Source organism: Macaca mulatta, chromosome 13 (genome assembly GCF_049350105.2).
Source record: "Macaca mulatta isolate MMU2019108-1 chromosome 13, T2T-MMU8v2.0, whole genome shotgun sequence".
In the NCBI taxonomy this organism is placed as follows: domain Eukaryota; kingdom Metazoa; phylum Chordata; class Mammalia; order Primates; family Cercopithecidae; genus Macaca; species Macaca mulatta.
This window is the reverse complement of record NC_133418.1, coordinates 51,194,169-51,220,761: the sequence shown is the minus strand read 5'-3', so window position 1 is coordinate 51,220,761 and position 26,593 is coordinate 51,194,169. Positions and strand designations below refer to the sequence as shown.

Here is a 26,593-nt window from a genome sequence, read left to right as displayed (position 1 = left end):
TTTACACACACACACACACACACACACACACACACACCCCCTTTAAGTGTTCTACATTCTTTCTAGCAGTTCTGTACTATGTTGGATCATTTTCCTTCAGCCTAAAAAAAATTTCCTTTGGTATTTCCTGAAGTCTTCTGGGGATTATCTTAGTTTTTATTTGTTTGGTTTAAAAAAATGTATTTCCGTTGGTTATAGAATTATAGGTTTTGGCCGGGTGCGGTGGCTCAAGCCTGTAATCCCAGCACTCTGGGAGGCCGAGACGGGCGGATCACGAGGTAGGAGATCGAGACCATCCTGGCTAACACGGTGAAACCCCGTCTCTACTAAAAAAAATACAAAAAAAAACTAGCCGGGCGAGGTGGCGGGCGCCTGTAGTCCCAGCTATTCGGGAGGCTGAGGCAGGAGAATGGCGTAAACCCGGGAGGCGGAGCTTGCAGTGAGCTGAGATCCGGCCACTGCACTCCAGCCTGGGCGACAGAGCAAGACTCTGTCTAAAAAAAAAAAAAAAAAAAAAAAAGAATTATAGGTTTTTATTTCAACACTTTAAAGAGCTACTATCTTTGTTGAAAGGCCAAGTGTCTTTTTTTTTTTTTTTGAGACAGAGTCTTGCTCTGTCGCCCAGGCTGGAGTACAGTGGCATGATCCCTGCTCACTGCAAGCTCTGCCTCCCGGGTTCATGCCATTCTCCTGCCTCAGCCTCCCAAGTAACTGGGACTACAGGCGCCTGCCACCATACCTGGCTAATTTTTTGTATTTTTTAGTAGAGAAGGGGTTTCACTGTATTAGCCAGGATGGTCTCGATCTCTTGACCTCGTGATCCATCCGCCTCGGCCTCCCAAAGTGCTGGGATTACAGGCGTGAGCCACTGCGCCTGGCCCAAGTGTCATTCTTGTTTTTGCACTTTTGATTTTCAGCAGTTTGGCTTTGATGCCCCAAGAGTTGGTTTTTCTTTGTATTCTTTGTGTTCACTGAGCTTCTTAACTCAGTAGATTAAGTCTTTTACCTGTTTTGGAGAATTCTTACCCATTAACTCATAAATATTGTTTCTGCACACTTGTCTCTTCTCCTAGGAGTAAAATTACACATATATTGGATTATATGTCTCTGCCGCGTGAGTCTCTTATACTGGCATCTGTTCATTCTTTTTCTGTTTGGTAGTTTTCTGTAGACTTTTTGAATTTACAAATTAGTTTTACAAATGTCTGTTTGCTTCTACTACCATTGAATCAAATTTCAGATAATGTATTTTTTATTCTGAAATATTCGTTTCTTTTTTAATAGATTGTAGTTTTCTGTTGAGATTTTCCATATTTTATCTACTTCCCTTTATCTTTTGCTCTGAATATATTAATAATCATTTTCATAATATATGAAAAAATGCTCCACATCACTAATCATTCAAGAAGTGCAAATCAAAACCACAATGAGATACCATCTCATGGTAATCAGAGTGGCTACTTATAAAAAGTAAAAAAATAACAGATGTTGGTGAGGTTGCAGAAGAAAGGGAAGGCTTGTATAGTGTTGGTGGGAACATAACTTAGTTCAACCACTGGGGAAAACTGTGGAGATTCCTTAAAGAGCTTAAAACAGAACTGCCATTCAACTCAACGGCCCCATTACTGGGTATATACCCAAAACAAAATAAATCATTCTACTGAAAAAAACACATATAATCAATTTTCATCATATTATTGCTATTCACAATAGCAAAGACATGAAATTAAAAAAAAAAAAATTTACTTTAAGCCTGACAGGTCTTCGGTTTTTCAACAATTAAATATTGTAAGAGCTCAGTTCAGGCTTTCAGATGGTTGAATTCAGCTCTTTAAACTCTTTGCCCTCACAGCTGTAGAATATGGTAAATGTTGTAAGGAGGACACGAGTCAAGTATTTGTTGCAGTTACACTTTCTCAAGGGAAATTCATTTCATTAGTACTCTTGCAAATAATTTTACTGTTTTTCTCACTCAGCCTGTTTCTTGGGGTTGGCCCTTCTGACTTTTGACTGAGTGTAGTGAGTCTTTAATTCCTTACCTTTAAAAGTTCTCTTCCTCAAGCATTAGTTATTAAGCCCCCTGCCTTAAGCAGGTACAACATTTGGCAAATGTTTTAAGGAGGAGAGCTGATGTGTGTTTGTCCCAGGCCTCTCCATCTAGTGGAACTTGATCTCTTATAGTGCCATGAGTATGAATGAGATTTCAGTCTATTACTCTGACTGAGGCACAGCCTCCCGTACCACCCCAACACTCAGGAAATGTCTTGTGGGGGAAATCAGATGGATATCCTGCTAGATCCCATCATGTCACACCATCATGACAGCCTTCATGTTCTTCAAAAGCTCAGTGATTTCTCTTTGTCAGTAGATTATGTCTACCTACACCAAACCCTTGCCTAGAATCACCAAATTCCTCTCTCTAGCATGTTAATTGGTAATATTTCCTCATTGTTTCTATAGCTGTAAGACTTTTTTAAAAAAATATGATTTTTATAATTCATTCATTTTGTTTGTTTGTTAAAGTAGGAGTGATGGTATATGGCTCCCTACCTCATCCTACTTGGAAATGGAAGACCCATTTAGATCACTCTTAACTTCTCTCTATAATATATTAATAGTATTCTATATAAAGTTCTTGCATCTTTTATTATACTTTATTAGGTATTTGATATTTTTGGTACTATTTTTATGACATACTTTTTAGATTTTAATTTTATAACTTCTGTGTTAAAGAAAAATCTAATGGACTTAAAAATTTGATCTTGTATCTGGCAAATTTTCTAAAAAGTTACATCCTAGTAAGTTACATGTAGATTCTTTTGGATTTTTCTATGTACACAATTATATCAAATATGAAAAGTAGCTATTCTTTCTTTCTTATCCATACCTCTTCTTTTTTCCTGCCTTACTGCTAATACCATTTAACACCTTACTAAAATATTGAATAGAAGTGGTAAGAGTTGGCATCCTTATTTTGTTCCTGATCTCACAGGCAATATTTTCAACATTCTACTAGTAAACACAATGATTGCTTTAGGGTTTTTTGTAGTTTCTCTTTGCTGTGAGTTTTTGTCATGCATAATTACTGAGTTTTATTAAATGCTGTCTCTGCCTGTATTGATATGGTCATGTGTGTTTCTCCTTTATTCTGTTGAGGTAGGTGGTTAATCACTTTTTTTTTTTTTTTTAAATGTTAACTCATCTTGTATTCCTGGGGTAAACTATCATGGTAGAGATTCAACTACACACAAATGTATGTGTGTGTAAAATGAGAGCAAGCACACAGCATACACACACGTGCTACATTTTGTTGTCTAACATTTTGTTTGGGATTTTTGTATTTATGTTCATAAGGGGAATTGACATTTTTGTTTCTTTTCTCATAACTGTCCTTTTCAATTAGTGAATGGTAGGCATATAGTATAGACTCAAAAGTTCTACTTTTGTGATATATTCTAGATATTACTCTAATACAATACAACATTATTCTCTTCTTGAAACTTTATTTTCAAGTGATTTTTTGAAAGTTTTATTCCTTTTTTTTTCCTTATAGAGACAAGGTCTTGCTCTGTTACCCAGGCTCTGGAGTGCAGTGGTGCAGTCATAGCTCACTGCTGCCTCAAACTTTTGGTCTCAAGCAATCCTTCTGTCTCAGTCTCCTCAGTTGCTGGGACTATAGGCGCATGCCACTGTGCCTATTTATGTTTTGTAGAGATGGTCTTGCCACATTGCCCAGGGTGGTCACTTAACTCCTGGGCTCAAGTGATCCTCCTGCCTCAGCCTCCCAAAGTACTGGGATCATAGGTATGAATCACTATGCCAGGCCTTATTTTCAAGTAATTTTAGAGTTACAGAAAAGATACACATATAATAGAGTTCCTTATACCTCTCTCCTAGCTTCTCCTGTTGTTAACAGCTTTTTTTTTCATTTTATTTTTATTTTTATTTTTATTTTTTTGGAGACAGAGTTTCGCTCTTGTCGCCCAAGTTGGAGTACAATGGCGCGATCTTGGCTCACTGAAACCCCTGCCCCCTGGGTTCAGGCAATTCTCCTGCCTCAGCCTCCCAAGTAGCTGGGATTACAGGCATGCTCCACCACGCCTGTCTAATTTTTGTATTATTAGTAGAGACGGAGTTTCACCATGTTGGCCAGGCTTGACCTCAGGTGATCCACCCACCTCGGCCTCCCAAAATACTGGGATTACAGGCATGAGCTACTGCGCCCGACCTATTTTTTTATTTTTAAACTTTTAGGTTCAGGGGATACATGTTCCAGTTTGTTCTATAGGTAAACTCGTGTCGTGGGGGTTTGTTTTACGGGTTATGTCACCACCCAGGTACTAAGCCTAGTACCCAGTAGTGTTTTTTTTTTTCTGTTTGTCTCCCCCGTCCCTCCACCCTCAAGTAGGCCCCAGTGTCTATTGTTCCCCTCTCTGTATCCATGACTTCTCATCATTTAGCTCCCACTTATAAATGTGAGGATGCAGTATTTGATTTTCTGTTCCTGCATTAGTTTGCTAAGGATAATGACCTGCAGCTCCATCCATATTCTGCAGAAGACATGATCTTGTTCTTTTATATGGCTGCATAGTATTCCATGGTGTAAATGTACCACATTTTCTTTATCCAGTTTGTCATTTATGGGGCATTTAAGTTGATTCATGTCTTTGTTATTGTGAATAGTACTATAATGAACATTTGTGTGCATGCGTCTTTATGGTAGAATGATTTATATTTCTTAGGGTATGTACACAGCAATGGATTGCTGAGTCAAATGGTAGTTTTGTCTTTAGCTCTCTGAGGAATTGCCACACTGCTTTCTACAGTGGTTGAACTAATTTACACTCCCACAAACAGTGTACAGCCACTCCCTTTTCTCTGCAACCTTGACAGCATCTGTTATATTTTGACTTTTTTATAACAGCCATTCTGATTGGTGTGAAATGGTATCTCATTGTGGTTTTGATTTGCATTTATGTAATCATTGATATTAAGCTTTTTTCTTATGCGTGGTGGCCACATATATATCTTTTAAAAAATGTCTGTTCATATCCTTTGCCCACTAGGTTGCTTATAAATGCTGGATACTAAACCTTTATCAGATGCATAGTTTGCAAATATTTTCTTCCATTCTGTAGGTTGTCTGTTTACTCTGTTGATAATTTTTCTTTTGCTGTGTAGAAGCTCTTACATTTAATGAGATCCCATTTGTCAGCTTTTGCTTTCGTTGCAATTGCTTTTGTGTCTTCATTGTGAAATTGCCCATTCCTGTGTCTGGAATGGCATTGCCTAGGTTGCATATGTGGTATCCACATCATCACTGCTGATGTTAACTGATCACTTGGATAAGGCAGTGCTTGCTAGGTGTCTCCACCATGGAAATAAGTTACTATTTTTCCCTTCTTATACTCTATGTTTTGAAATCCAGTCACTCAGTTCAGTGCATACACAAAGGAGGAGGGGAAGATTCAGCTTAACCTTCTTTGGTGGGAGGTATCCACATCTGTTATCTGGACTTCTTCTTAAGCAAAATTTGCTTCTTCTTTCCAATTATTTATGTATTCAGTTATTTACTTGCTCCACTCTGTTTTAATATCAATTCCCTATGATCTCAAGATATAACTACAACCTTGAAAACTCCTGGTTCTCCCAGAACTCCTTGATGGAATGCTCTGTTTCTTGTTTATCTTTGTACGCTGTGTGTATTTAGCACAGTCCCCTAATTTATAGTGGACATCTAGTAATTTAAAAAAATGTATTTTCAATTCAGCTGAAAAATACCATTTCCTCAACTAACTTATATAATTTAACATTCTAAATTAAAAGTAGGTTTTAAGATAAAAGTAAATGTGTGATAACATTGTATCAAACAAAATAAAGGGTACTGCAGAAATTTTACCTTAATAACATTTGACATTGATGTGTCCACAAAATATTCCTATAGCTACTTAAATATTCCCTGAAACCACTTTTGGAAAGAGATTTCAGTTTCTAATAGGCCAAGGAGATAACCTGCTGTATTCTTTCTCTTTTTTGGTTAGATTACCCAAGAAGATAAAGACTCCACTTTCTGCTTTCTCTGAAAAACTGTCATCTGATGCAGTCACTCAGATAACAACAGAAAGTCCAGAAAAGACCTTATTTTCATCTGAGATTTTTATTAATGCTGAAGATCGTGGACATGAAATTACAGAGCCTGGTAACCAGAAACTACGCAAAGCTCCTGTCAAGTTTGCCTCATCATCTTCAGTCCAGCAGGTTACTTTTTCTCGTGGCACAGATGGTAAGAGAATGTGATTTCATTTTAGATTGTTAGACCAGCTCTTTTGTGTAATTATGTTAGAAATTTGTGGTTGTGCCTTTCTAGTCAGAAAACCTAATTTTAATTTAAGAATTAGGGTCCATATGATTATATCTGTCTTTTATTTGCATAGCTGTCAACAGAATGTGATTTATTATATTTTTATCTTAATTTCTAGCAGAGTTAACATGTAGAACTCATGCCGTTTGTGGTTAAAACTTATTTTTGTCTCATATTTGCAATAAAAATGCAAGGAATTCATAACAACTTGAAAGTAATTGAGGTCTGCTTTTAAAAGGGCAGATAAATTATCTTGTATTATAGTAATGTTATTACTATATAGTGTGTATATAGAGTATATATATACTAAATACTATAACAAATAGATGCATAAGCATATGATAGTGCAAACACAATAGCAGTTTATCTCTTGCTTATAAAGCAATCACCAGAGACCCAGGTTGACTTCTTGCTCTGTTGTCTTTAAAATACGTAACCCAAGGTTATGTTGGATTTACCTTCATGGTCAGCTGGAAGGAACAGAAAGCATGGAGGAGCATATATAGGAGATGTTTACAGGCCAGGTCTGGAAATAACCCAAATCACTTTCAGGAATGTAGTTTAGCTGTGTTTTCCAAAATGAAGAAGAAATGGATTTTGGTGAATAGGTAGCAGTCTTTACCATAAGGTGAACATTTAGAGTGTTTTATATGCTATAGTTTCAGTGATATTTTGATAGTACTTTTACCGTATAACATTTAGAATTAGAGCAAATTGTATATTACTTTCTTTTTTGGGTAAGTAGCAAGAAAATTAACAATTAAGTTTCCATTCTTCCCCAAATGAAGATGGAAACTTTACTAATTTTTAAAATATTTACTATTTTGGACAAATCTACTCAAAGTACATTTTAAGTTTCTCTGCTTACACAAAAAACTTGTCCATCTACACATATAGAATATACCTAAATGTAAAGAAAAATGTTTGGTTCAGCATTTAAATTGCATTGAATTTAAGTAAGTGCATTTATATACTAAGATGGTTATAATTCTTGAACATTTTTCTTGTGAAATTAAAGCATACCAAATATATATATATATGTATAGTTTAATAAATCATCACAAAGAACACCTTTATGTGTTGGTTACCTGTTGTTACAGTGATACAGTACAACAAACAACCTAAAAAATCTCCATGGTTTGTAACAGCAGACATTTGTTTTTCTTACTCACAGGCTTATGGGTCAATTGGACTTTGGCTGGGCTGGCTGTAAGCTGCAGAAATGGTTTGGGTCTGTTCCGGATACTTCTTTCTGAGACTCAGGCTAATGGGTCAATAACTATCCTAGAGTGTGGTGTTCTCATGGTAGTGGCAGAAACACAAGAGAAGAAACAGCTATAAAAGCAGCATGCAGTAGCTCATACCTGTAATCCCAGCACTTTGGGAGGCTGAGGCGGGCAGATCACAAGGTCAGGAGATCAAGACCATCTTGGCTAACACGATGAAACCTCATCTGTACTAAAAATACACACACACACACACAAAATAGCCGGGCATTTTGGCGGGCGCCTGTAGTCCCAGCTACTTGGGAGGCTGAGGCAGGAGAATGGCATGAACCCGGGAGGTGGAGCTTGCAGTGAGTTGAGATTGCGCCACTGCACTCCAGCCTAGGCGATAGAGAGAGACTCCGTCTCCAAAAAAAAAAAGCATGTTTTAAACCTATGCTGTCCTCAAGTGGATCAATTTATAGAGTCTATGATTTATGGTTCATATAAACTTTTTATCAAAGAATTAATATTATTTAGTTTACTAATTATTATTTTCAACACTGTGGGTCAAAAGTAAAATTTTATGAGGTTTTTTTTTTTTTGGTACAAAACATTTTAAGGTACAAAGAATTGCATGTTAATTACATGACTGCTTACCCATTACTCTGAATTAACAAGTTCCTCTACCCCTTTCTAGTGCTTTTTTCCTTTCCCGGAAGCAGCCATTATTTGCTATGTATTCACTTCTTCCCCTAGACAGGCAGTCCAGTGTAACCTTAAGACTACTACATCCAAACAAAGTTTTTGAGGACTTCAAAAAACTTCAAAAAGTTCTTTATTTGTCTCAGATCCATCTCCATGTGATAGTCATTTCTGCTCTGGGTCCATTGTAATTTTGTCCAATCGTTGCTGTTAATTTTCTCCAACCTGTGAGCTGCGTGGCAGATTCAGCCATTGCTGTCAAGCTTCATATACACCGATGGAGAAAGAAAATTAATAAATCAGATTCTAACAATAACTACAGCAATGACCAAATAGAATTGGAAGCTACAGCTTTTTTTTTTTTCTTTTTTCTTTTTGCCTGGTAGAGTGGTACAAATATTCCTAAGTTGTCTCAGACTAAGGTTGAGGTCATTTTTTTTTTTTTTTTTTTTGAGACGGAGTCTCGCTCCATCTCCAGGCTGGAGTGCAGTGGCGTGATCTTGGCTCACTACAACCTGCACCTCCCAGGTTCAAGGATTCTCCTGCCTCAGCCTCCCAAGTAGCTGGGACTATAAGTGTGCACCACCATGCCCAGCTAATTTTTGTATTTTTAGTAGAGATGGAGTTTCACCATGTTGGCCAGGATGATCTCCATCTCTTGACCTCGTGATCTGCCCACCTCGGCCTCCCAAAGTGCTGGGATTACAGGCATGAGCCACTGCGCCTGGCCAAGGTCATTTTTTATTAATTTCTTGACTGGACTTTCTTTAGAGGTCACTTTGCCATGCCCAGTGATAGAAATTAATACCTCTAGATGTTAATCATACTCCTTTTTAAAAGTAACCTTATTTCTTCTGGATAATTCAGGTCAATCATAGATTTAGTCAGCACTCTCTATGCTGCTCTGTGTTTTGCTTTAGTGATATAAAAAATGTTAAGTAGCTAGGTGGCTCCTGTCCCTAGTAGAATTGTCCCTTTCTTATTTCTAAGGTCTTCCATTTAACAACACTTATAGTCACAAAGGTTGAAAGCAAAAACTTCTTAAAAAGCTTCTTTGTTCCCAAATGCATGCGTTCCATCTGGTACTCGGTGTAGGCAAGTACCGTCTATGGTTCAGAGCATATCCCATATGCCGTAAGAAAGCATTGTAGACTCAGAAAGTGGTGTTCCCCAGCTTATGCCATAACACTTTTCAGTAAATAGCTCACTCACTTTATTTATTTATATTTTAGGTTTAGGATAGTTGTGGTCCATACAGCATGGATAAGGACAGGAAATCCCTTTAGGCATCAATGTTTTGTCTCATTTCCTTCGCTTGGAAGTGAATTTCTTCCTTAGAAGCAGGCTACTAACAATATGGAATTCATTGCCAAAATAAGTTATCAGAATGATAGAGTTGCCAAAGATGGTGACACAGTTCTAAGTAATATAAAGATTATTGTTTCTGGCCAGGCGTGGTGGCTCACACCTGTAATCCCAGCACTTTGGGAGGCCAGGGAGGGTAGATCACCTGAGGTCAGGAGTTCGAGACCAGCCTAGCTAACATGGTGAAACCTCATCTCTACTGAAAATACAAAAATTAGCCGGGCATGGTGGCGCATGCCTGTAATCCCAGCTACTCGGGAGGCTGAGGCAGGATAGTTGCTTGAACCTGGGAGGCGGAGGTTGCCGTAAGCAGAGATCGTGCCAATGCACTCCAGCCTGGGCGACAGAGGGAGACTTCCTCTCCCCCCGCCAAAAAAGAGTATTGTTTCCAGAGAAGGAGAGCTAATTCCACTCCAGGACAATCAGAATCAGTCTAGAGGGATTTGGGTTTTATTAACTACAGACAAGTGACTAGGAGTCCATCTAGAAATGGTGACAGGATATAAGAGAAAACCGTGGTCTCTAAAAATAAGGATAAATGGAAGGAACTGAAGGTTTTTAGCAGTGAGAAATGGTAGCTGTATTCAAAATTCATAATCATATGAGCAATACAACCCTATGAAATGCTTAGAAATAACCTAAACAAAAATTTTAAATGACCTAATGCAGGAAACATTAATCCTTTTGTAGAGATAGAAAATAATAATTGACTAAATTAAAAGAAAGGTATGGTTCTAGGATGGAAGGGTGAATATTGTAAAGTTATGTATTCCCACATACATTTATACTCTAAAGTAATTCTGCACAAAGTTCTAATGGAACTGTTCTTTTGAACTGCTTGATTTATCTTTACAAATTTATTTTTATTTTTAATTCTTCTGGGTACATAGTAGACATAGATATTTATGAGGTACATGAGCTATTTTGATATAGGCATATAATGTATAATAATCCCATCAAGGTAAATGGGATATCCATCACCTCAAGCATTTATCCATTCTTTGTGTTAACAAACAGTCCAGTTACATTATTTTTGTTATTTTATTTTATTTTATTTTATTTTATTTTGAGATGGAGTCTTCCTTTGTTGCCCAGGCTGGAGTACAGTGGGATGATCTCAGCTCACTGCAACCTCTGCCTCCTTGGTTCAAGCAATTCTCCTGCCTCAGACTCCTGAGTAGCTGGGATTACAGGTGCCCGCCACCATGCCCGGCTAAATTTTGTATTTTTAGTAGAGACGGGATTTCACCATGTTGGCCAGGCTGGTCTCGAACTCCTGACCTCAAGTGATCTGCCTGCCTTGGCCTCCCAAAGTGCTGGATTATAGATATGAGCCACCACGCCTAGCTGTCTTTTGGTTATTTTAAAATGTACAATGAATTATTGACTGTAGACCCTGTTGTGCTATCAAATACTATGTCTTACTGATTATCTAACTATATTTTTATACCCATTAACAATCCTCACTTCCCCCACACCACTCACTACCCTTCCCAGCCTCTGGTAGCCATTTTTCTGTCTATGTTTGTCCATGAATTCAGTTGTTTTAATTTTTAGATCCCACAAATAAGTGAGAACATGTGAAGTTTCCGTTTCTGTGCCTGGCTTATTTCACTTTATATATAATGACCTCCAGTTTCATCCATGTTGCTGCAAATGACAGGATCTCATTATTTTTTATGACTGAATAGTATTTCATTGTGTATATGTACTGCCTTTGTGTGTATGTACTACATTGTGTATATGTAATAGGTTAATTTATCCATTAATCTATTGGTGGGCACTTAGGTTGCTTCTAAATTTTGGCTATTGTGGACAGTGCTGCAATAAACATGGGGTGCAGATTTATCTCTTTGACATACTGATTTACTTACTTTGGTTATATACCTAGCAGTGGGATTGCTGGATCATATGTTAGCTCTAATTGTAGTTTTTTGAGGAATCTCCAAACTAACCGTTCTCTATAGTGGTTGTACTAATTTACATTCCCAGCAATAGTGTACGAGAATTCCCTTTTCTCCACATTCTTGCCAACATTTGTTGTATATCTTTTGAATAAAACCATTTTAACTGGGGTGAGATGGTATCTCATTGTAGTTTTGCTTTGCAGTTCTCTGGTGATCACTGATGTTGAGCACCTTTTCATATGCCTGTTTGACGTTTATATGTCTTGTTTTGAGAAATGTTTGTTCAGATCTTTTGCTCATTGTTAAATTGGATTATTAGATTTTTTTCCTATAGAGTTGTTTCAGTTCTTTATACATTATAGCTATTAATCCCTTGTCAGATGGATAGTTTGCAAGTATTTCCTCCTGTTCTGTGGTTTGTCTCTTCACTGTTGTTTCCTTTGCTATGTGGAAGCTTTTTAACTTGATGTGATCCCATTTGTCTGTTTTTGCTTTGGTAACCTCTGCATGTGGGATATAACTCAATAAATCTTTGCTAATCTTTAATGTCCTAGAGAGTTTTCCCAATGTTTTCTTCTAGTAGTTTCATAGCTTGAGGTCTTAGATTTAAGTCTTTAATCCATTTTGATTTGATTTTGTATATTATGAAATATAGAGGTTTAGCTTTATTCTTTTTGTTAAATTTATCTTATAGGATTCTGAGTTCTTTCTCTGTGTTATCTTGAATTTCTTTGAGTTTCCTCAAAGCAGATTTTTTTTTTTTGAGATGGACTCTTGCTCTGTTGCCAAGGATGGAGTATAGTGGTGCATTCTCGGCTCACTGCAGCCTCTGCCCCCTGGGTTCAAGCAGTTCTCCTGCCTCACGCTCCCGAGGAGCTGGGACTACAGGGGTGCACCACCACACCCGGCTAATTTTTGTATTTTTAGTAGAGATGGGATTTCACCATGTTGTCCAGGCTGGTCTCGAACTCCTGACCTCAGGTGATCTGCCTGCCTCGGCCTCCCAAAGTGTTGGAATTACAGGCATGAGCCACTGCACCCAGCCAAAACAGATATTTTGAATTCTTTGTCTGAAAGGTTCCATATCTCTGTTTTTCCAGGATTGGTTTTTAGTGTCATATTTAGTTCATTTGGTGAGGTCATGTTTTCGTAGATGGTCGAGAAGCTTGTGGATGTTTGTTGGTGTCTGAGCATTGAAGAATTAGGTATTTATTGTAGTCTTCACAGTCTGACTTTGTTTATACCCATCCTTCTCGGGAATGATTTCAAGGAATTCAAAGGGAGTTGGGTGTTATGGTCTGAGTTTTTGGTCACTGTAGCCATATCTCCATTAGGGGGCACCTCAAGCCTAGTAACACTGTGGCTCTTGCAGACTTGTAGAGGTACCACTTTGGAGGTTGTATTAGTCCATTTTCAAACTGCTATAAGTATGCTACCTAAGACTGGTTAATTTGTAAAGAAAGGGGGTTTAATTTACTCAGTTCTGCATGGCTGGGGAGGCCTCAGAAAACGTAACAATCACGGCAGAAGGTGAAGGGAGGGCAAGGCACATCTTACATGGTGGCAGGAGAGAGAGGAAGCTCGGGGATAACTGCCACGTTAAAACCATCAAGATCTCATGAGTGCTCCCTCACTATCACAAGAACAGCATGAGAGAAACTGCTCCCATGATCCAATGACATCCCACCAGGTCCCTCCCTCAACATGTGGGGATTACAATTTGAGATGAGATTTGACTAGGGACACAGAGCCAAACCATATTATTCCACTCCGGCCCCTCCCAAATCTCATGTCCTTTTCACATTTAAAAACCAATCATGCCTTCCCAATAGTCCCCCAGAGTCAACTCATTCCAGCATTAACCCGAAAGTCCAAGTCCAAAGTCTCATCTTAGACAAGGCAGGTAGGTCCCTTCTGCCTGTGAACCTGTAAAATAAAAAACAAGTTAGTTCCAAAATACAGTGGGGGTACAGGCATTGGATAAATGTTCCCATTCCAAATGGGAGAAGTTGGCTAAAACAAAGGGGTTACAGGCCCCATGCAAGTTTGAAACCTGGCTGGGCAGTCATTAAATCTTAAAGCTCCAAAATTTCCTTCGACTCCATGTCATACATCCAGGGCATGCTGATGCAAGGAGTTGGCTCCCGTGGCCTTGGGCAGCTCCACCCCTGAGGTTTTGCAGGGTACAGCTCCCACAGCTACTGTCATGAGCTGGTGTTTAGTGCCTGCAGCTTTTCTAGGTACACAGTGCAAGCTGTTGGTGGATTCTGAGGTCTAGAGGATGATGGCCCTCTTCTCACAGCTCCACTAGGCTGTACTCAAGTAGGGACTGTTAATGGGGCTCCAACCCATGTTACCAGTCTGCGTTGCCCTAGTAGAGGTTCTCCGTGAGGCCTCTGCCCCTGCAGCAGACTTCTTCCTGGACATCCAGGCATTCATACATCCTCTGAAATCTAGGTGGAGGCTCCCAAAGCTCAACTCTTGTCTTCTGTGCACCTGTAGGCCCAACACCACATGAAACTGCCAAAGCTTGGGGCTTGCACCCTCTAAAGCAATGTCCTGAACTGTTGTCCTTTTAGCCACAGATGGAGCTGGAGCAGCTGGGACACAGGGCACCAAGTCCCAAGGCTGCACAGAGCAGCTGGGCCCTGGGCCTGGCCCACAATACCATTTTTCCCTCCTAGGCCTCCCGGCCTGGGATGGAAGGGACTCCCATTAGGATCTCTGACATGCCCTAGAGACATTTTCCCCATTGTCTTGGCTACTAACATTTGGCTCCTCGTTACTTATGCAAATTTCTGCAGCCAGCTTGAATTCCTTGAATGGGTTTTTCTTTTCTAGTGCATAGTCAGGCTGCAAATTTTCCAAACTTTTATACTCTGCTTCCCTTTTAAACATAAGTTCCAATTTCAAACCCTCTCTTTGTGAAAGTACGTAACTGAATGCTTTCAGAATAAGCCAGGTCACCTCTTGAATGCTTTGCTGTTTAGAAATTTCTCCCGCCAGATACCGTAAATCATCTCTTTCAAGTTCAGAGTTCCATAGATCTCCAGGATAGGGGCAAAATGCTGCCAGTCTCTTTGCTAATGCATAGCAAAAGTGACCTTTATGCCATTTCCCAACAAATTTCTCATCTCCATCTGAGACGACCTCAACCTGGACTTCATTGTCCATGTCACTGTCAGCATTTTGGTCAAAGTCATTCAGTAAGCCTCTAGGATGTTCCAGACTTTCCCACATCTTCCTGTCTTCCTCTTAAGCCCTCCAAACTGTTCCAATCTCTGCCTGTTACCCGGTTCCCAAGTTGCCTCCACATATTCAGGTTATCTTCATAGCAGTGCCCCACTTCTGGCACCAGTTCTTTGTATTCATTTTCACACTGCTTTAAAGATACTACCTGAGACTGGGTAATTTACAAGTAAAAGAGGTTTAATTGACTCACAGTTCCACATGGCTGGGGAGGCCTCAGGAAACTTAACAGTCATGGCGGAAGGTGAAGGGGGAGCAAGACACATCTTACATGGCAGCAGGAGAAAAAACTCAGGGGAAACTGCCACTTTTAAACCATCAACATCTTATGAGAACTTCCTCACTATCATGAGAACAAGGTGGGGGAACCACACCCATAATCTAATCACCTCCCACCAGGTCTCTGCCTCCACATATGGGGATTACAATTTGAGATGAGATTTGGTTGGATACTCAGAGCCAAACCATATCAGAAGTTTTTAATAAGATCCAGAATAATTCTCTGGATTACCAGGTAGAGACTCTTGTTCTCTTCCTTTACTTTCTCCCAAAGGAATGGAGTCTCTCTCTCTGTGCTGAGCTGCTTGGAGCTGGTGTGACACAACCACCCCTGTGGCCACCACCAGTGGGACTGTTCTAGGTCAGACCTGAAGCCAGCAAACACTGGGTCACGCCTGAGGTCTACAGGAACCACTTCCTGGATACTGCCTATGTTTGTTCAAGGCCTTGGGGCTCTGCAATCAGCAGGTGGCAAAGCCAGGCAGTCTTGTGTGCTTTCCTTCAGGGTGGCGATTTCCCCCTGGCCCTAGGCAGGTCCAGAATTGCTGTCTGGGAGCCATGACCTGAAGTCAGAAACCTTAGTGCTTTATTCTGCTGTGGCTGAACTGACATTTTTCCCACAAACAGAGAAGTCACTCCCCGTGGCCACCACTGCCCCAGGCTTGTGGTGAGTACTGGCTGCCTACCACTGATATTCATTCAAGGCCCAAGGGCTCTTTTGTCAGCTTGGGTGAATGCTTCTAGGCCTAGGACTCTCCCCTCAGGGCTATGGGCTCCCTTCTGGCCCAGGGCAGGTCCAGAAATGACATCCACAAGCCAACACCTGGAATCAGGAACTCCTGGAGCCTACTTTGTACTCTACTCCTCTGTGGCTGAGCTGGCACCTAAACTGCAAAACAAAGTCCTATTTAATCTTCCCTCTCCTTTTCTCAAGCAAAGGGAGTCTCTCCTCATAGCCACCATTGCTGGGAAATTGCTGGGTCATACCTGAGGCCAGCACATCTCTGAGTTTTACCCAGGTGATACTGCCTGGCTACCACTGCTGACTATTCAGGACCCAGGTATTCTTCAGTCAGCAGGTGATGAATCCTACCAGGACTGGGTCCTTTAAGGCAGCAGGTTCCTTTCTGGCCCGGGGTGTGTCTAGAAATGTTGTCCAGGAGCTAGATCATGGAATGGAGGCCTCAGGACTCTGCCTGGCATCTCTATCATACTGTGGCTGAGCTGGTATCCAGGTTGCAAGACAAAGGCCTGTTTAATCTTCCATCTTCCCAAGTGAAAGGAAGGAGCCTCTCCTGGAGCTGCAAGCTGTGCTGTCTGGGTTTGGGTATGGAGTGGCACAAGTGTTTCCCTTGGCCATTTCGGCTGGTGTCTTACTAGGTTGCATACCCCCAAGTCAGCTGGTTCTGGTTCCAGCACACCACCAAGACTTTCCTGGGAATTGCGTTTCTTATTACTTTAGGCTATGGTATAACTATTTTATCACAGAAACCCTAAATTACAGGTAAGTAGTCTAGAGCTGATAGCTGAGTTGCATGTCTGGTGGCTCTGTCATGCTTCCATCTCTGGAAGTGTGACTTCCATTTCTGGGTCTAGAGTAACTGCTACCGCTATCATGATCTGCAGTATCTAGGAAGTGGGGGGCTTTAATGGGATAACTTTACGGGAATGCCTGGAAGTTGCACACATTCTCGCACTCTTCCCACGGACTGATCAAAGTTACCCACACGTTCACACATGGCTGTGAGGGAGATTGGAAGTATATATAGATGTATAGATGTAAGGAGGGAGGGAAGTTGGACACGAGGGCATATTTGACAGTTTCTACCAATCATGAAAGAAAAACTATTATATAGAAAAAAAAAGTCCATAATAGTAAGATGAGGGCATATTTTTAAAATGAGATTCCTTTTACCCCTATTAGCAATTAATCATTTCTTAATGACTCTACATGTGCTGTTGGAGGAAGAGTAAATTGTCACAGACATATTAATAAGCAATTTAGCAGTCAGTACTTTTTTAAAAACTTCATGAAGGGTGTAATTTTTCACTTTGTAAAAAGAATTTACCTCAGATGGGTGATGGGGAAGAATAAGTATAAACAGGAAAATCTTTATTCACAGAATTCTTTATAATTGAACATTTTAACACAACCTGCATTTTCAACATTAGGCTAAGAGTTGACTATATTTAATCTGTGGTATAACCATACAAATGTGAAGAATAGGAAGTAAAATGAATATTTTTATTTTAAATAGAAAATAGAAAAGCTGAATTTCAAATTATGCATACTATATGCAGACACTTTGTAAACAAACAACAGGAAAAGATGGGTAAGATATACATTAAAATGTTAATAATAATTATCCTTGAGTGGTAGCACCTTGTAATTTTTACTTTTATGTATTTTCTTAATATTGAAAATTCATACTCTTGCAGTGGAAACTATGTTTTGAAGCCCTGTCACACAGATGAGAATTAGACTTACTGTCTGTGACTCTGGAAGCAAAATAAGACCAGTATAAGGGCTTGATTATGACCAGGTTACGGTTCAATGTAAAATAAGATGTTTTTTAGTTAGAGTCATTTATATATGGAATGGATTGCTAAAAAGTCATCTCAATGAAATCTATCCCTACCATCCTACTTAAACTGTTTCCCCTGCATTTAAACCTCAATTTCTCCTGTATTCCTAATTACCCTCAGCATTTCTATATTTTCTCTGTATCACTTATAATTTATTAAAATGCTGGATAATTTACTCATTTAGTATGTTAATTATTTACTGTATATTTTCCTCCTCTAGAATTCTCATTCTTCTTGAAGGCAGAGATACATTTCTCTTTGTTCACTCATAAATTCCAAAAGTCATGAACACTGCCTGAAACATAGAAGGCATTCCATATTTGTTCAGTGAATTAATAAATGTTTTTCGTATTAATTGTTCTGATTTTTACCTCCTTAGGTCAGCCTTTATTATTGCCATATAAGCCTTCTGGTAGTACGAAGATGTATTATGTTCCACAATTAAGACAAATTCCTCCATCTCCGGATTCCAAATCAGATACCACCGTTGAAAGCTCCCATTCAGGTATTATGCAGAAATTATTCAAAGTTTTATTATTTGAAATTTTGTGTATTGGCTAGTTGATTCTGTAGTGACAAAAATCCAGTGCTCTTTAGTTTTTCAGTGAAATATGGAACTTTTCATACATTGATCTCTGGTTCAGATAGATGAGTTATTTGATCAGATATATTATATACACATAGGCATTTATAAATATTTGATGAAGGAAATTGTATGGATCATTATTTGGGTTAGTGGGCTCTATCTAGGGCAAAGTTGCTAAGCTTTCTTGGTTCACAGCACCCTTAGTGTTTCATTGATTTATTTTCTCCACTTTATGTATAATAAGCAATTATTTTTTTCAAATAGCAACTAAGGAATTAGGACATAAATACTAATTGTTTTGATCTAACAACTAATTTAACAAATTTGTTATTTATTTTTGGTTTTGGTTTTTGAAAAAAGAATTTGTTCATAAATAACCATGATTACTTACTAATGATATGTGTGTAGCTGTTGGACACTATGCAGCTTCTCAAACCATGAGATGAGGTTGGACCCTCTCTTATTTTCTGCTTTTTATTACAGCAGCTGCCAAAAATCCAGCTTTTGCCAAGGCACAACAGCATTGAAAGGAACATAACACTATCTGATGTTGACACTTTGACCTTGAGCTAGTAGTTTATCACTGTCCTTTCCCTAGAATTTTAAAATATCCTGCAGCATCTCTGTGAATCCACTACAGAGGAGCTGCAGAGTTAGGAAATGAATAGTACACTGTGGAGGCACTAGGTAAATATTTCTTATAGAAGATTTTAAGTTAAGGGTGCAGAGTTGGTGTGGTGTAGAGTTTTGATTGGTGGGACAGTGTTTTGAGTTGTCCACAGGAGATGACTTGGTTCACTTTAGACAAATTGTTTTTTCCATGATTATCTATAAATATCAATATGTGTGTAGAAATTACAAAGAAAGGAGAAGTTGTTCCTGGTCTTAGGCAGACATTTTTGTTACTTTTATCTGAAAGAGAACCAAACTAGCTTTTGATAGTAACTGCATTAAAGCCTCTGATATAACCTCACCTAATTTCTCACAATGATAGCATTGAAAAAAAAAAAAAGAACCACAAAAATACTCACCAAAAGTTAAGATTAGTTGTTAAGTTTATAGCCATAAATGAAATGTTTACTCCTTGCAAGGCTATGGTTTTAAAAACACTGTTAACGGCTACCAGAAAGAAAACAAGTTCACTTAATTAATTGTAGGTAGGAAAGTCTCTATCCCACTTACTTACAGTTCAGAAGACAGAATGTCTGTAAACAGTAGAAACCTGGTCAGATGTGCCAGTACTTTTTTTTTTTTTTTTTTTTTTTTTTTGAGACGGAGTCTCGCTGTGTCGCCCAGTTCTGAGGCCTTCTGTGTCCTGCTATCCATAGACATCACTAACACTTCCATCTGGTTGGAGAGATTAACTTAAAGATTGAATAGTGTAGGTGATGGGAGAAGAAAATGACTCAGGACTGGCACACCGTATCCTAAGACATACATTTTCTGTAATAAAGTACTGTATGCATCAGTACGACAAAAAGAGATCTAGTTGCCATATACACTTGAGATTGTTTTTTCATGTTCTTCATCTATTCTGAGAGTGAGGAAGTTGGAGATAGAAAACAATCCTTTCTTAGACCAGTAGACCTACACTGGATGAAAGCCTAGGAATTGTTCTAATTCCTGGCCATTTTCTTTTTTTTTTTTTTTGAGACGGAGTCTCACGCTGTTGCCCAGGCTGGAGTGCAGTGGCGCGATCTCGGCTCACTGCAAGCTCCGCCTCCTGGGTTCACGCCATTCTCCTGCCTCAGCCTCCTGAGTAGCTAGGACTACAGACGCCCGCCACCGCGCCCGGCTAATTTTTTGTATTTTTAGTAGAGACGGGGTTTCACTGTGGTCTCGATCCCCTGACCTTGTGATCCGCCCGCCTCGGCCTCCCAAAGTGCTGGGATTACAGGCTTGAGCCACTGCGCCCGGCCTCCTGGCCATTTTCTATGAATATATTGTGCATCTATAGATATGAGAGGAGCCAATTAGAGTTTGGGGCCAGGAGCAAGACATACATCATTGTTAGAAAATATTTGGGCCAAATAATTGTTCTTCAGTTGAGAATAAGTAAATAATAGAACCCATAAGATCCAAACAAGAAGGACGACAAAAAACAAGGGCAAAGGAAATAGCCATCCAAAGAAAGAGATAAATGTCTGCAAATAAACCAGTCGTAATGGCAACCCAGGGAGTATTTATTCAAGAAAAATGGCCAAATCCCACTAAGAACAGTAAGCATTGGCATTTTAACTTGCCCTAGTCCCATTCCCAGTACCTCAGCTCAGTGATAGACTTAAGAAATATAGCTTTCTTTTCCAACACCAGAGGATGCAAAATGGAGCTGGGCTCTTTTAAAACTTCTTTCCCAAAGAATTGTTAAAATTTGATGTGTCTAGTGGTTCCATGGAAGATTCCTCTCAAAAGGCTTACCTTTACTTGACCTGACTGGGAGCCATCCAGTGCTAAAGGCCTCTGGTGAAAGGGAGGGAAAGATGTTTATCAAAAACATTTACAGACAAGTATTTTAATATCATAGTGGCTGAGGTGAGGACTAACAGTTGAGGTAAACAGTAAACTAACTGAAAAGCTTAAAAGGAAAACTTGAGGATAAGATGTTGATAGATTCTTTGAAAGGCTCTGACATATTCCTAAGACTCTGCGAGACACCATACATGCATAGGCCTGTGTATGCTTGGGAAAGACCCAAGGCACTAGGTCTTATCTCTGGCTGACCTTGAGGGTCTGTACAAGAAGAAAAGGGAAGGCTAAGGTAGAGTTGGCAGCTGCCTAGGTTAGTGTTGAAGGTACATCCCAACATATGCATGGAGCCATTTGATAAAGGCTGGGAGATTTATTGGTTCTAGGCATTTAAGGAAATTTCTGTTCAGGCATTAGCTGATCACTAAACTAATTGAGTGGTAACTTCAGTGGCCATATATAACAGAGAATATAGACTTTACAGAATTAGTTTAGAGAAGTTATTAAAACAACATAAAGCAACAACACCAAACCTTGGAATGGAAATAGAATCTGATTTCCAGAGTTGCTGCATTATATTATTTAAATGTCCAGGCCAGGTGCGGTGGATCATGCCTGTAATGCCAGCACTTTGGGAGGCCAAGATGGGAGGATTGCCTGAACCCAGGAGTTTGAGATCAGCCTGGGCAATAAATCAAGACCCTGTCTCTACAAAAAATTAAAAATTAGCCAGGCATGATGGCATATGCTTGTAGTCTCAGCTACTTGGAAGGCTGAGGCATGAGTATCACTTGAACCCTGGAGTTTAAGGCTGCAATGAACTATGATTGCACTACTGCACTCCATTTTGGCCAACAGAGTGAGACCATGTCTCAAAGAACAAAAACAAAAACAAAACACAAAGGCAACAAAAGAAAAATATATATGTGAGACTTTATCAAAATTCAGAACTTTTATATACAAAATCCAGTCAACAGAATGAAAAGGTGACTCACAGGAGAAAATATTTGCAAATCATTTATCTGATGAGGGATTAATATCTAAAATATGTAAAGAACTCTTACAACTCAACAACAATAACCCAAACAATCTGATTGATAAATGGGCACAGAATTTGATGGACATTTCTTCAAGGAAGATGTGCGAATAGCCAATAAGCACATGAAAATCTTCTCTACATCATTAATCATGAGGGAAATGCCAATCAAAACTGTAGTAAGATACCCCTTCACACCCATTGGAATCACTGTTATTTTAAAAAACAAGCAAATAAAGGGAAATTATCAGTGTTGTCAGGGATGTGGAGAAATTGGAACCACTGCTTATTGCTGGTGGAATGTAAAATGGTATAGCCATTATACAAAACATTGTGGCTGTTCCTCAAAAAATTAAACATAGAATTATAGTATGATCCAGTAATTCCACTTTTAAATATATACCCCAACAAAGTGAAAGTAGGATCTTGAAGAGCTATTTGTACACCCATGTTCATAACAGCATTATTCACAATGGCCAAGAGGTGGAAACAACCCAAATGTCTATTGATCTATGAATGGATAACAAAATGTGACATATATGTGTAATGGAGTATTATTCAGCCTTAAAGAGGAATGAAATTCTGATACATGCTACAACATGGATGAACTCTGAAGACATTAGGCCAGTTGAAATAAGCCAGTCTGCTTATATGAGGTACCTAGAAAAGTCAGCTTCATAGAGACACAAAGTGAACTGTGTTTACCAGGGGCTGGGGGTGGGGGAGTGGGAAGTTACTATTTAATGGGTACAGAGTTTAAGTCTGGGAAGATGAATAAGTTCTGGAGGTAGATGATGGTGATGGTTGCATAACAGTGTGAATGTACTTAATGCCACTGAACTGTACGCTTAAAAATGGTTATTTTTTTGTGGGTTTTTTGTTTGTTTTTTGTTTTTTGTTTTTTTTGAGACAGAGTCTTGCTTTGTCACCCAGGCTGGAGTATAGTGGCACAGTCTCAGCTCACTGCAGCCTCCACCTCCCAGATTCAAACAGTTCTCCTGCCTTAGCCTCCTGAGTAGCTGGGATTATAGGCACCCGCCACTACACCCAGCTAATTTTTGTATTTTTAGCAGAGACAGGGTTTCACCATGTTGGCCAGGCTGGTCTCGAACTCCTGACCTCAAGTGATCTTCCTGTCTCAGCCTCCCAAAGTGCTGGGACTACAGGCATGAGCCACTGCATCCGGTCATGGTTACATTTTATGTATATTTTACCACAGTTAAAAAAACTTAAGAAGTTACCAAAAAAACTTAATTGAGTTTTAAAAGTAGATATCTATCTTCCAAATCAGTGTTGAGTACATGAAATTAGCAAAGTAACAAAACAAGAAACATAGGGAATTTTAAGATAGCATAAACAATTAAATCAGATGAGTGGAATTCAGTGAGATGTCTTTAGCTATGATAAATAATTTTAGCATACATTGATATTGTCTCATACATGTATTTAACTTAAGCAAGTTCCAATAAATATACTTAACAAAAAAGAAGAGAATTTTAAAAGTACAGGTGTTTTGTGCATGCACTCTACCCTTTATGAACGTATGACTAAGGAAGAATATGTAATGAAAGATGGAAAACTTCATTCTCAAAGTTCATTGTAGTCCTCGTTTGCCTTTTATAGTGTAAGCATCTTACCTTGCTTGTCTGGGTATGATTCTAGAGTTTGAAGAAATGTCTTTTTGGTACAATGTCAGGTACTTCATCAGGTGCTCAGATTCAGGTGCAGCGATAAGTTGCAAGCCTGGAGGCAAAAATGACTCTGGTGGGTTTCTTGAGCAGGCACGATGTCAGTTTCAACATATGCCTTCCTAAGGGTGATTTTGACCCTCTATGGCAAGGTTTTCACCTCATATGCTGACTTTAAACCCTAAATTCCATTTAAAATATATCTCTACTTTAGTGAAAAAATAGTAATGAGCCTGTATATGGTATGATCCTTGTATATGTTCACTTAGTAGGATATATAACCCAGATTTAGTTGGGTTTTCTTTTATTGTTTCCTTCATACTTTCCTGAATTTTCTACAACGATCAGGTTGATTTTTTTTTTTAAATGATAGAAAGCTGTCAGCTCATGTTCATTTGTTTATTCAAACAATAGGTATTAAAGATGTTACTGTGTTCCAGACAGATATACTGTGGTAGGTGTTACAATTTCAATATTGCTCAAAATAAACTATAATGGAGTTTATGTTCACATTGGATGATAGATATTCGACCATAAATAAGTACATAATTACAAGTGATAAATGCTAAGAAAATAAAGAAGAGTTCCAAGATAAACAAGTAGACCCAGTTTTGTTTTACGAACTTTTGAAGGTCTTTTCCAGGAAGAAACTTTTAAGCTGAACTCTAGAGGATGAGGATGAATTAGGTAGGCAAAGAGTGGAGTGTGAGAATGTTCTGGCGAGAGGGAACAAGATTAGGAAAGCCCATGAAGCAGAAAAGAGCTTGATGCATGTGACAAATGGAAAGAAGGCAGCATGGGTTGAAATTTCAATAAATTTGAAGATCTAATTGGTTTTTGTAGTGATTCATGAATCAGGCAACATCTCATTCTATAATATAGAAAAAGGTGCACTGGGCATGGGAGAGCAGTTGGTTCTGATAACGTAGCCAGACCAGGAACAAGGAAACATAATACAGACAGTTCCCAGTTTACAGTGGTTCCACTTAACTATTTTTTGACTTTATGATGGTATGGAAGTGATACACATTTAGTAGAAACCATACTTCAGTATGGCATTTAATAAACTATATGAACTATTTGACACTATATTATAAAATGGGCTTTGTGTTAGATGATTTTGCCTACATGTAAGCTATTGTAAGTGTTCTGAGTATGTTTAAAGTAGGCTGGGCTAAGCTATGATAGGTTAGGGGCATTAAATACATTTTTGACTAACAATATTTTCAACCTATGATGGACTTACCAGGACGTAACTCCATTGTAAGTGGTGGATCATTGGTAATACCAAAAAAAGCATATTGATTAACATCAGGTTACTTTCCTGGTAAAGATTAAAGCAGAGATAAGTTCCTTGTTACGCCAGCTCAGGGTGACTGGCCCCTTTTTCAGTTAGTTGCTGTGGATCTCTCATTTTTAGAAAACTACGGTCCATTGTGGAACTTTCCTTCTTCCTTAAAGTTTCAGTTGGATTGTATGGCATTTAGTACAAGTGACTACATTTCGGTTTGGTCTGTTGGGGCCTAGTGCAGGAGCTCAGTCTAAAACAATGGACTCCCATAAATTGTATTTAACAGGGTAGAGCATAGTGATGGGTAGATATGGTTGAAGACAGGTAGGTTCAAGATCATGCAGGATCTTATCAACTGTATTAAAGTGTTTGGATTTTATTCTAGTACTACCGCAATTATGGTTTGATTTACACTTGTAAAGTTTATTCTTGCCACTATATGGAGAAATGGTTTATAGATGGGAAGGCAGAGAGCCATGGTGGGGTGGGTTAGAGTGCAAGTAGAGACACCAGTTAGTTAGAAGGCTGTTGCTGTAGACAGTACCAGAGATGGTAGCATCAGTATCACAGTGTTATCTATAGATAGGGAGAAATGGACAGTCAACTTCCTTTTAGAAATAGTTTCTCCTAGATTTGGTAATAAGAGTATGGAGAGTGAGGGAGAAGAGCGTGAAAAAAATGTCTGGAGTGAGCAACTAGGTGAATAGAGGTGCCATTTACTGAGGTGGAGATTGAGGAAAAAGCAGATTTGGGGAAGATGATCAAAATGTCTGCTTTGGACATGTTAAAAATGAGATTCCTGTTATACATCCACATAGAGATGTTGGGTCTACAATCGAATGTAGGCAGAGTTAATTTACACATGTTAAGGTAATAGTGCCACCTGTAAGAGGCACTGTTCCCATTATAAATATATACCTTTTTGAAAGCACACAGATGGGCATGAATATTCCAGATCTTTAGTTAGAGTTCTGGAGCAGCAATGTTAACTCTTGTGCTGCCCCAAACATAAATCTATACTCACACATACTGTAGCTATGCACAGGTACAGGAAAATAAGTATATTTACATTCACTGACACGCACACATGTGTAGCTGCACTCTCTCAGCTGCCTCTCACCTCCTCTGAGGTTGATTCTCTTGCTCATTCACCCACTGCTCTCAGGGACATAATTGTTCCCCACCTAACTCTGAACTTGAGGGATCATCTCTCTTGGAAAACAAGAGGTGGTGGTGCAGACTGTGCGTGTGCATGCTGCTGCTGGTGTGTACTCCCTGGGAGAATTTGTGAAGAGAATGACCACCATTTACAGTAGTTTGTGTTGTACTACAATATATAGTAACTTAAACATTTTTATTTGAGGAAGAGACATTTTTCTAATTTCCATAAAAGTGCTGTAAGAGCTAGCTGTGTCGCTGAATGCTGGAGTCGGATGCTCAGAAGAAAGGTCTTGGCCAATGGTACATTATTTGTTGGTCATCAGCATATACCCTGGTGGTCGATAAGTTTACCTAGGAAGGGAAGAGAGGCCAGTTCTGACTCCTTGAGGAACTCTGGCATTGAGAGATTTGGTAGAGGAAAAGATGAAAAATAAGTTTCCGGAGAGGTAAAAGGCAGATAAGAGAAAGTGATTTTACAGAAGTTGAGAGGAGCCCAATATAATCTATTTGGCCCAGAAGGTGGTGTTTGCCTTGCAATCTGTCCTGCAAAACTCTTCATGGCTTATTGTGCACTGTACTAATGATACAGGTACTTACCCAGCTCTTATTGCCATACACATACTAGGAGCTCAGGAAATACAGGATCTTAGAAAGAAAAATCATCTCACAGAAAATTAGTATAAGCCTTTATATGTCCAGAAATGTTTT

The 26,593-nt window shown here is 39.0% G+C and overlaps 1 protein-coding gene across 4 annotated transcripts in view; it reads left to right on the top strand.

The window, feature by feature from the left end:
• Window positions 1–26,593, top strand: part of ALMS1 (ALMS1 centrosome and basal body associated protein) — a 218,818-nt gene that overhangs the window by 128,252 nt on the left and 63,973 nt on the right. For all 4 annotated transcript variants that reach the window (XM_077959164.1, XM_077959165.1, XM_077959166.1 and 1 more), the window contains 2 exons: window positions 6,042–6,283; window positions 18,037–18,162. In XM_077959164.1, coding sequence (XP_077815290.1) covers window positions 6,042–6,283; window positions 18,037–18,162 — 368 coding nt within the window. The remainder of the gene's footprint in view (window positions 1–6,041; window positions 6,284–18,036; window positions 18,163–26,593) is intronic.